General features: G+C 34.6%; 1 protein-coding gene across 2 annotated transcripts in view; it reads left to right on the top strand.

The window, feature by feature from the left end:
- Positions 1-14,808, top strand: part of LOC124621769 (troponin T) — an 83,669-nt gene that overhangs the window by 43,359 nt on the left and 25,502 nt on the right. For both annotated transcript variants that reach the window (XM_047147199.1, XM_047147200.1), the window contains exons 5-11: positions 1,181-1,220; positions 1,312-1,437; positions 6,589-6,753; positions 11,545-11,598; positions 13,542-13,760; positions 13,958-14,028; positions 14,249-14,270. In XM_047147199.1, the coding sequence (XP_047003155.1) occupies positions 1,181-1,220; positions 1,312-1,437; positions 6,589-6,753; positions 11,545-11,598; positions 13,542-13,760; positions 13,958-14,028; positions 14,249-14,270 (697 nt within the window). The remainder of the gene's footprint in view (positions 1-1,180; positions 1,221-1,311; positions 1,438-6,588; positions 6,754-11,544; positions 11,599-13,541; positions 13,761-13,957; positions 14,029-14,248; positions 14,271-14,808) is intronic.

Raw genomic sequence — 14,808 nt, 5'->3', positions numbered from 1 at the left:
TTGCATATACTCATCAGCATTCAACTATCATGGTACCTATTTGCACAAAGTATTCTCTCAATAAATTCTTCATTTACAAATCTTCCTTTATATTTGTCTATAGTATCATTTATTTCACACACTTTTTATCAGTGAGCATCCAGTACCATACGGTGCATTTTCTCAATACCTTCACTGTGGTTGCAGTTTTTGGAGATCTTTCAGGTGGATTATCTTCAAGAAAAATACAGCTGCATTTGAATTCTGTTGCTCATTTCTTAACTATTGAAAATGAAGAAGTAGATGTTTATAAACATTTTGTGAACTTGGAGAAATTTTCCTTTGTGACAAATAATTCCAAGCCAAGAATTTTAGCACAGTATTCCAGTTCATCCATTTGAGTGAAAAACAGCTACTTTTAAAAGCTGTAGAAGCAAAATTATTCCACAGATACTGTTTACAGTGGACTTATCAAATGCATTAAAATACCAAAAATGAGATTTTATTAATATTAATGCCACCTCAGTACCGAACAAGGGCTTTTCAACTTGCTGCCATACTGCATACACAAAAGTGTGTGGACATGTGCTCAGTCTCAGTGTAATGAGATAAACAATGCTGTCTGCATATACATCCTCACAATGGGACATCATATTCCTGTGTCAAAGATCTTTTACTCTAACCTGTTAAAGAGCTGTCTATGATAAGAAAGCCGTACAACCCATTTAATAGCAGCTCAGCTAAGACCAGACTGCATTGCACTATGAAGATGAAATACTCAAGTTTGTAGATGTCTCTTATTATCAACCATACTCTTGCTTGCAATACAGCTCTGCAAACTCACTGAACAGAAGACAGTTGCTTTTTCACTAATTTTGTTCCTACTTATGGACAAAAGATATTTTACTTGGAGTCAGCCATTGCACTGAAAACAGTTTACATAGCTCCCTACATTTTGGCAGACAATAAATTTATAATTCAAACATTTTAAGTGATTTATAAATAAATTGAAATATTACTGATATGAAACAAAAAACATCAAGTTGAAAACATTTTTTAAATGTTTCTGTAAAGGTAAATCAAATGATAAGTTGTAACATCACTTCTCTATGTAAGTATGCTAAACATGAAATTTATCAGCATTATAAATAAACATCACTTTGTAACTAATTGTAATTTATTTTCTATTTCTTTGGAATAGGGGAGAAACTGCTCCTGCTGGTGACCCAGAATTTATTAAGGTGAGTTTTTGAATTAAACTGCCAAGCAATTTTGTTAGATCAAACCAAAAATAGAGCTAATGTATATGAAATTGTATGATTAATTTTTCAGAGGCAAGAGCAGAAGAAATCCGATCTTGATGAACAGTTGAAAGAATACATCACAGAATGGCGCAAACAGCGAGCCAAAGAAGAAGAAGAACTCAAGAGGTTGAAAGAAAAGCAAGCCAAGCGCAAGGTACATTCACTTTTCAACTGTTGGCTGCAAATATAATTTATGTAATATATGGACCATGTCACTTGCTTTCTTCTCAGTTACTCAAATCAATCAAAAACCTATATCTTACCCATAAATAAGCCACAAGTACCAAAGAAGCTGAATAATTTCTACAGAACTTACTTGTTTCGCAAAAAGCTTGTGACAATAATTGAACAAAACATAAACACATGACTTAAAGTAGTTAGAAATTCTGAATGCAACAACACGTAGTACTCATAATACACTCATCAAAATTTAGGCGAATTTCATAGATTAAGCAGAATGTTTGATTTATAATTTGCAGCCATCAAATGAAGTTTTCTTATTGTATAAGTTGCTTTTCCTGGTATCTGACTTAATAATCCTTTTTACAACAATGTAAAGCTAAGAAGTCCTTAGTGGCACAAAAAATTAGTCATTGTGTTTAATGAAAAGTGCCCATTGTTTGTGGGACATATCACTGACAGAAGACTACAAATAACTAATACAAGTATTCTCCACCGTAACAATTGTAAATGTGTACTCTTAAGGTCTGGACCTGGGTAATAAACAAAAAGTAAATTGATATAACCGCCACCATCAGCAATGAGGGCTGAATCTTTAACAGTGCCAGCCATTTGTAATTTGTAATTTTATTTATCCTGTAGATCATACATTGTGTGCAGAGAAACACATGATGATGCGGGATAAGTCAAAAATGAAGATGAGATGATACATGGTTAAACTGATTATGAAAGCATATAGTTGAATATCTTGTGAAAAATTCAGAATTGCTCAATATTTCGAAATAAGTTCACACTATTAAGGGAAAGAAATGTGTAAGCAAATTAAATGGAAATTCAGAAGCACAACATACATTTAGAAATTCATTACTAAAGTAAAAGTAAAGGTGACACACTTCTGCATTGAAGTGTTCAGGTTTACATAAAAGGTGTTCAGGTTTACGTACAAAGTGCAAAACAAATAACATGGAAATTCGAAAGTATACATTAAAATACATTACATATGGGAAAACTCACTTCTGTATTACACAATTTATGTTTGCATACAAATGCATAGAGCATGGACAGAAAAAGTAACAATTTGAACAGTGCTGCATTATATACAAGATGATGAGCTTTTAAGGTGAAATTAGAATTCTGTGTCAAGAAATGCAGTAATGGAGTAAAAACAGTAATTTAATTTTTTTTTTAAATTTTTGGTCTCAGTTCTTCAGATTATTAATTGTCTCAGCATATAATTTGGTGCTGTGTGCTATAATTTTTAACTGAGATTTGTTTCTAGTGTTGTGCATGTGGCAAACTAGAATTCTGTGTAGTGTTCCTAAATTCTGAGCTACAAAACAAACCAATTCTATTACACAAAGGCACAGCATTGGCAGGATTTTTAATACTTTAAACAGTGGTTTACAGTGTTCAGTTCTGTTTTTTGAAGCCATTATTCAGACCACCTGTTTTTGTAATTTGAAAATTGTATTGGCTTCAGAACTATTTCCCTAGAAAATTAGGCCATAGCTCATAATGGATTCAAACAGAGCATGGTATATGAGCTTCAAAGTGTCAATGTTGGATGAGTCTTTTACTGATCTCAGTAGGTAACACATTTTGCTGAACCTCTTCGCTACTATCTCTACATGCAATTTCCAGTTTAGTGAACTACTGACAGTTATTCCAAAGAATTTGGTGTCCTCCACACTGACAATTTCATATTTGCCAATATGTACATCTGCACTGAAAGGGGTATCATTCTCCCTTGTGTGAAAGTTCATGTTTACGCTTTTCTGGGTGTTTATTAGTAATCTGTTTGCCTCAAACCAATATTTTGTGTGACAGGTAGTTTCATTGAATGTTTCTTGAAGTGCATCTTCTCTGTTGGAAATTAAAATATTTGTATCATCAGCATACATAAAAGAAATAGCATTAGAGATGTTTTCTTGGAGGTCATTGATTAACAATGTGAATATGACTTGCCTAAGAACAGACCCTTGTGGGACACAAAAAGCTATAGTTAGGCTTTCTGACCTGCAATAGGTAGCATCCTTGGGGTTTCTGACTTCTACACATTGTCACCTTTCATTTCATAGCTACTGGGCCAGCAGTGAGCAGTAAAACCGATTCCAAATTTCTCAAGTTTGCAAGGAGCAACTTATGGTTGACCGCATCAAAGGCTTTGGATTGGTCAAGGAATATACCAACAACAGGCTGTTTATGATCATTTAGACTTGAGCACTTCTCTAAAAACTTATGCAGTGCATTTGTGATTGACCCATTTTTGTGAAAACTGTACTGAGAAGATGTTATAATGTTGTTGGAGTTAAAAAAGCTTCCTTATCTTATGGAAACACAGTATTAAATTTTTTTGAAAATGTGGATAACACTGCAATAGGTCTATAATTTTCCATGGCAGTTTTTGCCTCTTTCTTGTACAGTTGGGTAATTTTAGAAATTTTTAACTGATTAGGAAATGTTCCCTCTTCAAAAGAGGTGTTCATGAAACTACACACGGGCCCACAGATGAAAGAGAACACTTTTCAAGTAAAAAGCAAGGTACCATACATGTGCAGCAGAGAATATTTTTTTGATTCTTTTCCTTATAATATCTTCTACTTCAGAAGGTGTTGTTGGAGATAGGAGAAAGGAATTCAAGGGAACATTGTTTTTTGGATAAGAGTGTACAATATTTGAACAGGCAGGCAATATATTTTTTTTGAAATTTCTTAAAAAATTGTTAAAATCATTGACAATTTTATGTGTATTTTCTGTTTTTTGTCCTTCTATGTTCAACTTAAATTCATTGTCTGTGGTTCTCTTTCTTCCACTTTGGTCGTTTATTATACTCCATATTGTCTTACATTTGTTAGATGAGTGCCTAATGACATTATCATTGTGACCCTTTTTTGCTGTTTTAATCACTCTTCTACAAGTACATTTGCACTTTTAAAGTACAAATTGAACTCTTTCGGTCTGCCACCGTCCAGTTTGCTAGCTCTGTGCAGTAGGCCCATTTTTATTAAAGATGTTTTAATCCCTTTTATAATCCAATAATTTTTGTTTTTGCGAATGATGAAACACCAATAAAATAATTGCATAAGCATCGCCCAAAGTTCCAAAGACAGAAGCCCCCAGGCAATATGTCGGAGAGCAACCACAAAGCCTCAACAATTTTCTAAAAATTAAATTCTCTGAGCGAATAATATCCCAATCAAAATTAATCAGCTATATAGATAAGTCAGCTATAGATAAGGGGGAAAGCAGCTGATGTTATAAAATCATTCATGGAAAATAAAGAAAAGTGTGTAGAAATAAAGCAAAATATGAACAATACTATCACAAATGTCTGCTCAAATTTTGAATTTGTTAATGAACTATGGGTTAGTTCATTCACAAATTATATGGTATCCTGGTGCACATACAAAGAGTACTAAAGCTACAAAAGAAGGCAAAATTATCCCCTAGAGATTGCTGCACAAATAAATAACAGTAGCATCATTGTACATATATGAAACAATTATTCATGTAAAAAGTAAACATGCTACATTGTTAAACAGTAATATCCATAACTGTAATACAAGAAATAAAAATGATTATCATACTGAATGAAACTGACACAAATTAACAGAAAATGAGCCTATAAAAGCAGAGTGCCTTCTGTACAACAGTTTGCCAAATTATATAAAGGCAATAGAAAACATGTCTTCTCTCAAAAATAAACTAAAATGTCACTTGATTAAAACTTTCCCATACAGTATTAAAGAATTCCATAAACCAAAAATATAATGTAATGTTTCATACGTAAATGTGAAAACATGCAAAAAACACTTTCAGAAAGCATAAAGTGATTTTAATCTTTGGTAATTATGTATGTATATCAACATTTTTAGATGCTTATATTTTAGAGGCTATTTTTGAAGAAATCAGTCATTTTACTGATATAAACATATAGTTATGTATTTTTCAAACTTGTAATTTTTTCAAACTTCATGTAAACATGTCCAATATAGCTGTGCAGAATGGTCCATGGACATAAATAAGTAAATACATGTTGTACAGGTTAACTGCCATCTTTAGCAAGTGTAATAAAAGTCTTATTCAGACCGTACACATTATGCTTTATTTTAAATATGCTCTTTTTCCACTTGTATGTATTGATTATTTGCATTTGCATACAGGACTTTCACTGTAGTTGACACATTTACACTTCTGCGCACTGTCCTGAAGAGCAGTGAAAGTCTTGTGTGCAAATCAAATGAAATCAAATCAAATGCAAATACTAAACACATACACGTGGTCCTGTGGGCAAATGCAAATACTCAACAAATACACATGGAAGGCAAAGAAGAATGGAATAAACAATGTAAAACCTTATGACTGAGGATGTGTTAAAATAAAACAAAATGCATCTGGTCTGAATAAGACTTTTATTACAGTTGCTAAAGATGGCAATTAACCTATACAAGCTGCATATGCACAACTGTGGAAAAAGAGGCCAAAACAACAAGGAAACAACATTAATAAATGAATAAATATGCTGCAGCTTCCTTATATCAAGAATTAACTATTATGCCTATTGCGAATAATTTGGAAAAGGAGGAGGATGGGAGGCCAATGAGAGATCTGCACATAATGTTACATAGTAAAAGGAATAAATTTATGTATTTACTGGAGTTTCAGGACAGACAAATATCTCTTCATAATCATAGTTTAATATTTGCTAATGTCCCTGTTTAACTATCAGTTTGCAAAATAGGTACAGGTTTTTAATGTTAATTTTATTTATTTAAGTCTACACATATGAAATATTTGCATAGTGTTAAGGTTTTTGTTCAGTGAGTTAACTTCATAAATACTCATTCATGCTTTTGTGCTTGTACTATGTCTTATTTGTTCAAAAAAACTAAATGATTGCTGTGAACCTTAACTTTTGTTATGTCATATGTTGGGTGTTTTATTATTATTATTATCATCATCATTATTATTGCTGAGACACTAGTGATCTGCTACGTCTTATGACTATCAGTAAATTAAACAGGCTGAAAAATGTAGCTGGTACTAAATTCTCTTCATCTAGTCTCAATTCCTTACCACATAATCTGTAGCCTTCTCAAACTAAATACAAAACCATTCCAAACAGGTCATGCGTGCTGATGAAGAGAAGCGCTTGGCTGAGAGGAAGAAGCAAGAGGAAGAGAGGAGACAGCGTGAAATTGAGGAAAAGAAGCAGAGGGACATTGAGGAAAAGAGACGCCGTCTGGAGGAGGCTGAGAAGAAGAGACAAGCTATGATGGCAGCTCTCAAGGTATAGTCAGAATACAATGCTTCTTGGCTTATCCCTTTCATCAACTATTATTCACATTTATTACCCCTACGAAACAGCATTTCACACATTTCCAGACTTTCTGGGTCTTTTGCATGCAGCTCTGCTCCAGATGTCAATCTGATGCTGTTCTTCATTAAGTTTTCATTTGAAAACAAGTTGTAAAGGACCACCATATAAGTTCATCTTTAGCCACTACAAGGAGACACAAAGCTAAAAAATCACAATCATCTTTTTACTGCAACTATGATCTTAATCACCTATAAACACATAAAGTTATTGGATAGTGCTTGTTGATGCAACTGTAAAATCTACCACTTCCTCCATAGAATGTCCTCTACTATGGCTGAAGGAAAATAACCACAATTTTGCCAATCTGTCATATCAGCCTTGCACACTGTGTTACTCAAGATGAAAGTAATAGGCACTCACCTGTACCATTCCCATAGATACTATAACATTAGTGCAAACATTCCAAGCAATCGAATTCTGTTTCTCGTTATTCCACAGTATTTGCAGACACATGAAGATACTGTTAGATTCAACATGCCGGGTGACAATCTTTTGCTAGTCATATGAACTTAAATTCGCTATCTATTAGTGTGCTGCACATCTTAAAGTTTCATATGTCAAATTTAAACAAAGTTTTTTTATGAGGAACCATGATTATTTGAGGCTTTCAGTATGTACAATTCCAGCTTAAGACAGTCACACAGATTTGCATCTAATTTTCAGTTAGCGTAACATTACATTTGTTTGCAGTTGGCACACAGTATTGGTATTTGGAATCAATAAAAAGCTCTCTGATATAACATTTTTACTTTCAGTTTAAAATTTATTAATGGATAAATGCTTATCACCATATGTTTCCATTAACACTGTGCCTCGATGAAGTCACTTTCACACATTACAGCACTGACAACATACAACACTTAAGTTTGCTTTTCAGTGCTGACAGTGTGATTGACAATTGGGAATGTTTTCTTATAAAATTACGTTTCAAATACATTGAAGCAAAGGAGACAACTTACCAAATAGCAGAAATGTTCAGTTGTTAACAGGCACACAAAAGAGAATGAAAACTTTGCTAGCTTTAGGAAGAAATCCTTTCACACACACACACACACACACACACACACACACACCTGTGCACCTACACAGAGCTGGCTGGACACACAATGCCAGGGTTGCAGTTTGGCAGGTGGAGTGGGTTAGGGATTTAGTTGCATGGGGTGGGTAGAGAAAGAAAGAGGCAGGAAGCAGGAGGAAGGATTGAGGACATGTAGCAATGACTTGGTCACTGAACTGAGACCCTGGCATTGAGCTTCTAGTCAGCACATTGTAGATCCAAAGTTGTGTGTGTGTGTGTGTGTGTGTGTGTGTGTGTGTGTGTGTGTGTGTGTGTGTGTGTGTTCATGCATGCGTACGTGCGTGCGTGTGTGTGTGCGTGTGTGTGTATGTGGGTGGGTGTGCGTAATGTATTTGTACCCCATTCATCAAAGAATTTCTTTTGAAAGCTAGCAAAGCTTCCACTCTTCTTTGTGTGCCTGTCGACAGCTCAATGCTTCTGCTATTCAGTAAGTGGTCTCCTTTACATTCTACTAGAACTTACCCTACACACACAAAATTTCATTTTATGTATTGTCTACATAAATTTCTGAAACTTAGCTTACACTATTACTGGAAGGCATTCTTCAGCAACAAGATTAAATACTTTTAACAGAGCATCATCAGAATGATGACCATCAGAATAATAACATAATTTTTTCGTGAATATCAGTTCTGGTTTTTCAGAAATCATCTTCAAATCTGACATTTCTTTAACTACAACTATATTTGATCCATTATATAGGCATGTCATATCACATGTTGTGTTAGATATTGACATTTCATCATCATGCATCTCCTATGACATGCTCAAAGGGCAGACATACTACAGTCGTAGTGAAAGGAATTAACTGATCCAAAGATGGTTTACTGAAAAATCAAAACCAGTAACCACCATAAGACTGTTGTATGACCCTGGCAGTTAATGAAGACAGGTAAAATAAGGAGTGATCACGAATTCCTTAAGACACATTTTCTTTTTTTATGTGACAGAGTTCCCGCATGTTCTAATTGCAAATGACACATCAGTTAAACATTCCCTAAATTGTGTTGGTCACATTTTTAAATCACCTACATTCCACCAGATTCTATTTCACAAGATTCTTGTATGTGATTTTGGATGAAGTGGTTATCTGTGTTGTAAATATTACCTTCCACTTAAAAGAACTCAAATGATTTGGGTGTACTAATGCAAGGAGAGCTGAAGGAAGTGAGGGAATGATTTTAAATTTATTTTATGCTGTTTCAAAGCATTTTAATATTTTTCATCAGTAGCTACAAGTAATTTGCATTTTTTTTATTATTTCTGTAATGCCAGACACTCAAACAGATATACTGGTTATTACTTAAAAGCAAAATAATATATCACATAAAGTTTTCAAAGATTCACTGTTCTCATGAAATACTGTATGTGTTGTTGAGCACGCCATATACAGGGTGTACATAAAGTCCAGGTACACTTTCAATTATTTATTACACAAGAACCAAACATTGTACAGATATCATAAATATGTCATAAACCCTGAAAGTTTTTCCTCAGGTATACTGCCACAGCCTAGTTTGGTAATTTGCTGATAGTCAGCGCTAGTGGCAAACATGGCGAGTTCAGGTGGGGAGCGAGCTTTCTGCATGCAGGAGTTGACAATAACAAGTGTGCTACAGCTGTTCAGTGGATGTTTAGAACCATGTACGGTAAGTAGCCACCAACAAGGAAGGGACACATTAAAGATTTGGTGTGTGTACCGCCTCTACCACGTGATGTCGCAGAACTCCGGGAGAGAATATGGGAAGCAACTGCCACAGTTGACGATGCCATGCTGGGACGGGTATGGCAAGAATACGATTACTGTATTCACGTCTGCCGGATCACTCATGGTTTCCATATCGAATGTTTGTAAAAAAAACTCTTCAAAATGCACTATGTATGATATCTGTACAATGTTTAGTTCTTGTGCAATAAATAACTGAAAGTGTTCCCAGACTTTATGTACATCCTGTATTATTATTGTATTTTTCCTGTATGACACCTACTAGTAGATAACTTATACCCAAGTAGCTGCAGTTGCTACATTCTCTTTAGATACATACTGGTTTAGAGTTTCTAACTGCATTATATGATGCATGTACCATTTGTAGCTACTTCCTTGTAGTAAAAAGATTTTATGAGATAATATAATGTTGGATAGTTTTACACTGTACTGTATTAAATTGCATTATATGATGCATGCCCAATAAGTAGTAAATCCCTTATAGCAAAAAAAAAAAGGATGTGAAAATGAGGTATTAAAATGTTAGTTAGATTCATAGTGTAATGTATTAAATTGTTTACTTTCACGCATCATTGTAAACAGTAGCATACATTTACTTTTATTAAGCACACACAAAAGTGTGATTCCTAGACCTAAAATCAATGTACAGTAGATCTGAATTGAGTCTATCCACTTAGATGTACAGACAGTTTTTTAATGTTCAGTGTCTAACTGTGTTTCTCTCTGTTTTTCTCTATTTTTCACAGCCGGTAAGCTAGTGGTGACCGCTGAAATTTACAGTGTAGTGTGGTGAGACCTGTTGGACCAACCTGCCTGTGTATTATCCTGGATACTCTGGGCGAGTGTTGGTTTCTCTGCCCAGAAGATAGTCCTCCTGCATCTTTCTTGACTTAGGAAGAATGCTTATCATTCTAGGAACAACCACCTCAAAAATAAATGGCTAACATGATTTGTATTACCCCTGTCTAATTCTTACCATTCCTTTCTTCAATAACAGATGCTGTAACAATTAAGCCTCTTACCTTTTCTAACTGAAAGAACTTACTGTATTCCACATATAATCAGCATGTGCTGTAGCAATTTCTTCCTGTGCTATAAAACCTACTAATCTGGCATAAGATCTGTTACAATGTTCTATTCAAACACTGTGTAACAAAATTGCTTTTATTTTTTTATTTCTGGATGTTTAATAAATACTTTGCTGTCTTTCTGTTTAAACTGCAGATGCTTGAAGGAATTAAAACATGTTTTAAGATTGCTTCTTACAGTGCTGACACATCATAAGGATGTGAAATCTGTGAAGTCTGTGAGCTTTACAAAAAATTTATTCACTGCAAAGATTTTTGTTTTTGTTTTTATGTTTCTCTTTTTCCTTTTTTTAATTCTAACAAAAGTCAGTATGGAAAGAAATTCTCTTTTAATTGCGAAAGTGAAGTTTTTAAAAATCAGACAATTTATTTTTATCTGATTGCTAACAACCAAATAGCATGTACATACAATAAAAATGGCAAAAGAACAGTTTAAAAATATAACTGCTAAATAATTCCTCAACGCAAAGCTTTTCTGCGAAAGATTTTTGAGGCTTTCAACAGAAATTGGTTCCTGTGCAACAACATACATAGGTAAAGAAAACCTTTTTTCTGTATGGTAAGTCAGTTTTTTAACAATATTCTTTTTAAAATTTTTGTATCTGGGCATCAAAATTTTGAACAAAACTAGAAAACAGAAAAGTTTTCCTGAATATGAATATGACTTACTTTCATTAAATGTCACATATAAAATGAAAATATGGACAGAAATGTAAAACATAAATCAATTTTCAAAAGAAAAAAAAAACGAACATTCAAACAATTTCTGTTTACAGTACATGAACTGAAAATTACAATTCCTTCCACAGGACCAGAGCAAGAACAAGGGCCCCAACTTCACGATTACAAAGAAGGATGCATCCGTAAGTAAACAGTTCATATTGTAATAGTATAGCAATATTACAACATAATACCTCTAAAACCAAAGTTTTTAACTCTTGATTAAATACCTCTTAATGGTCTGAAACCAATTTACATTTTTCTGCCCACTTCTTTGACTGGTGATCAAATCAATTACTGGGTAACAATGCAGCCAGATTGTGAAATTGTACTGAAATCATAATGCTTAGTGAATGGACAACTTTACAGTTGCCATTTGAAGTGTCATGGTCAAGAAAAGGTGTCAGCCCATTCCAAAATGGAAAAATATCAGTCCACATGTTCTGGTTTACACTGAGAATTGTTGATAACTTCTGCTACAGTGTTGTGTATGTACCAATCAGGACGCAGATAGGCATACATGACGCTTTTATAAATCACTGTTTACCCTCACCTCCCCTTCTCCTTCTTTCCCTAAATAAATGAAGTACAGATTACCAACCAGAGAGCAGAACATTCTCCAATTTACCTGCCAGAGAGGACACTATAGAGAAGTTGGTGAATGGCAACATGTAATTGACCATCAGCACACATCTGCCAATATCTCATTCTGTAACTCAAAAGTACAGTATTCTGAAAAAACTGCTAATTTACTTGTCCACTGACATGTTGGTGAAGAATGATTGGCCCATTATGTCATTACCAGTAATTCCAACCCAAACACTGGCACTAAGACAAAATATCGATACTAAAGTATTACTGCTGAGAAAAACACAAATATTCCATGGAGGTTTGCAGTTGTCTGCAGAGGCTGGTTGTGAACATTAATGATGCAACCTCTTTAATCATGTCAAAGTTTATGGGGAAGGTACAGTCCTGCACATGGTTGGCACTGGAAAATGTGTCAGTGTGGTAGACTGTTTTAACCTGGTAGGCATGTTTATTTAAGTTTATTCCTACTTACACCTCAGTGCAGACTGAAAGTTCAATTCTGCAACTAATTATTAAGCTATGGTTAAACTATTTCTCAACCAACTTCTTTCTCTTAAAAATGCTAGTCACACAAAGTAATGCAAGTGAGCTTCTGTAGAAAAAGAATAGGAGGGACAGAGCATCATGGAGATGCTTAGAAAACTGAACTTTCAGGTGCTTGAAGCTGAACGCAAACTATTCCATGAAATTCTACTTACAAAGTTTCAAGAACCAACCTTAAGTGATATCTAGGAATATAATACAACAAAAAATGGGTCAAATGGCTCTGAGCACTATGGGACTTAACTGCTGAGGTCATCAGTCCCATAGAACTTAGAACTACTTAAACCTAACTAACCTAAGGACATCACACACATCCATGCCCAAGGCAGGATTCGAACCTGCAACCACAGCGGTCACGCAGTTCCAGACTGTAGTGCCTAGAACTGCTCAGCCACTCCGGCCGGCATATAATACAACCCCTGCCCCATGTTTCACTACTGTATCAGTCATAAAGACAAGGTAAGACTAATTACTGTGCATACAGAGGTGTTTAAGCAAATATTTTTCACATGCTCCATTGACAAATGGAATGGGAAGTCCTACTAACTTGTATAGTGGGAAGTACCCTCTGCCATACACTTCATAGTGGTATGTAGAGGAAGGCCATAGATGTGAATCAGTCTTTGTTTCAGATAGCAGATCATTGTCTAGATAGGCCTACAAATTTAACGTGTCAAGAATATTACCACCCTATCATATCTGACTGCAGAGTGAATGTTCCATTCTAAAACTTGATAACTACTTGTAACTGGACATGTTTTTATGATAAGTTAGAAGTACTTGATCTACTACTAATTATATTTGTAGATTTTATACTATCAAAATTACTTCAATTTTGGATTTTTCCATTATCATAAAATAACATACTTATAGATGTATAAATAATGCAAATGTATAACAAAAGAGAAGATTTGTGAGTTTATAATCTATATGACTTCTTCCTTTTCAACAGTTCAACATGTCATCTGCACAATTGGAGAGAAACAAGACCAAGGAACAGTTGGAGGAAGAGAAGAGAATCTCCCTGAGCATTCGCATCAAGCCTCTTGATATTGACGGGCTCAGTCTAGATAAGCTGCGTGCAAAAGCAACAGAACTGTGGGAAAGTATTGTAAAGCTTGAAACAGAGAAATATGACCTCGAAGAAAGGCAGAAGAGGCAGGACTATGACGTGAGTTCAACTAAATGAACATTTCACAATTGAAAATACACATGATAAGTACACAAATAAAAATCAGTAGCTTGATGATAGTTACATGAATGTTTTTACCTCTACATAATTTGTTCATGATATATTTCCCATTATTCAGGTTATATCTCTAATAAGAAATGTATAATCCAACACAACTGCATGATTTTGTCTTGCAGCTGAAAGAACTGAAGGAGAGGCAGAAGCAGCAGCTTAGGCACAAAGCTATGAAGAAGGGTCTGGATCCAGAGTAAGTGTACCTGCAGTTACATTCATGAATTCTTACCGCACACAGTATTATTTGTATTCTTTGAGTAAATAAGACAATTTAATATCCCCTAACCTGTTATTCATACTGCCAAGTATATTCTAATTCTCAGAACCATTCATAGAGATTTATGTTTACAGGATTATGTGATGACATGAATAAACCTTTACTAATTATTCCACTTCTCTCTCTCAATTTTCAGAGCACTGACTGGAAAGTACCCAGTAAGTATCAAAAGCCACTTCACTTTAAACTTATTTTTCTTACTATTGTATGGTAGGAAAAACTTTAACTGGCCAACCACTCTTTCAACCATAAAATTATATTTTCAATACATTTTCTTGGATGTTTAATCACAAGACTACTCTCAAAATACAGGGTGATTCAAAAAGAATACCACAACTTTAAAAATGTGTATTTAATGAAAGAAACATAATATAACCTTCTGTTATACATCATTACAAAGAGTATTTAAAAAGGTTTTTTTTCACTCAAAAACAAGTTCAGAGATGTTCAATATGGCCCCCTCCAGACACTCGAGCAATATCAACCCGATACTCCAACTCGTTCCACACTCTCTGTAGCATATCAGGCACAACAGTTTGGATAGCTGCTGTTATTTCTCGTTTCAAATCATCAATGGTGACTGGGAGAGGTGGCCAAAACACCATATCCTTAACATAACCCCATAAGAAAAAATCGCAGGGGGTAAGATCAGGGCTTCTTGGAGGCCAGTGATGAAGTGCTCTGTCACGGGCTGCC

This window comes from Schistocerca americana, chromosome 7, assembly GCF_021461395.2.
Source record: "Schistocerca americana isolate TAMUIC-IGC-003095 chromosome 7, iqSchAmer2.1, whole genome shotgun sequence".
NCBI classification, from domain to species: Eukaryota; Metazoa; Arthropoda; class Insecta; order Orthoptera; family Acrididae; genus Schistocerca; species Schistocerca americana.
Note: the sequence above shows the minus strand (reverse complement) of the source record. Positions and strands in the feature narration are given on the sequence as shown.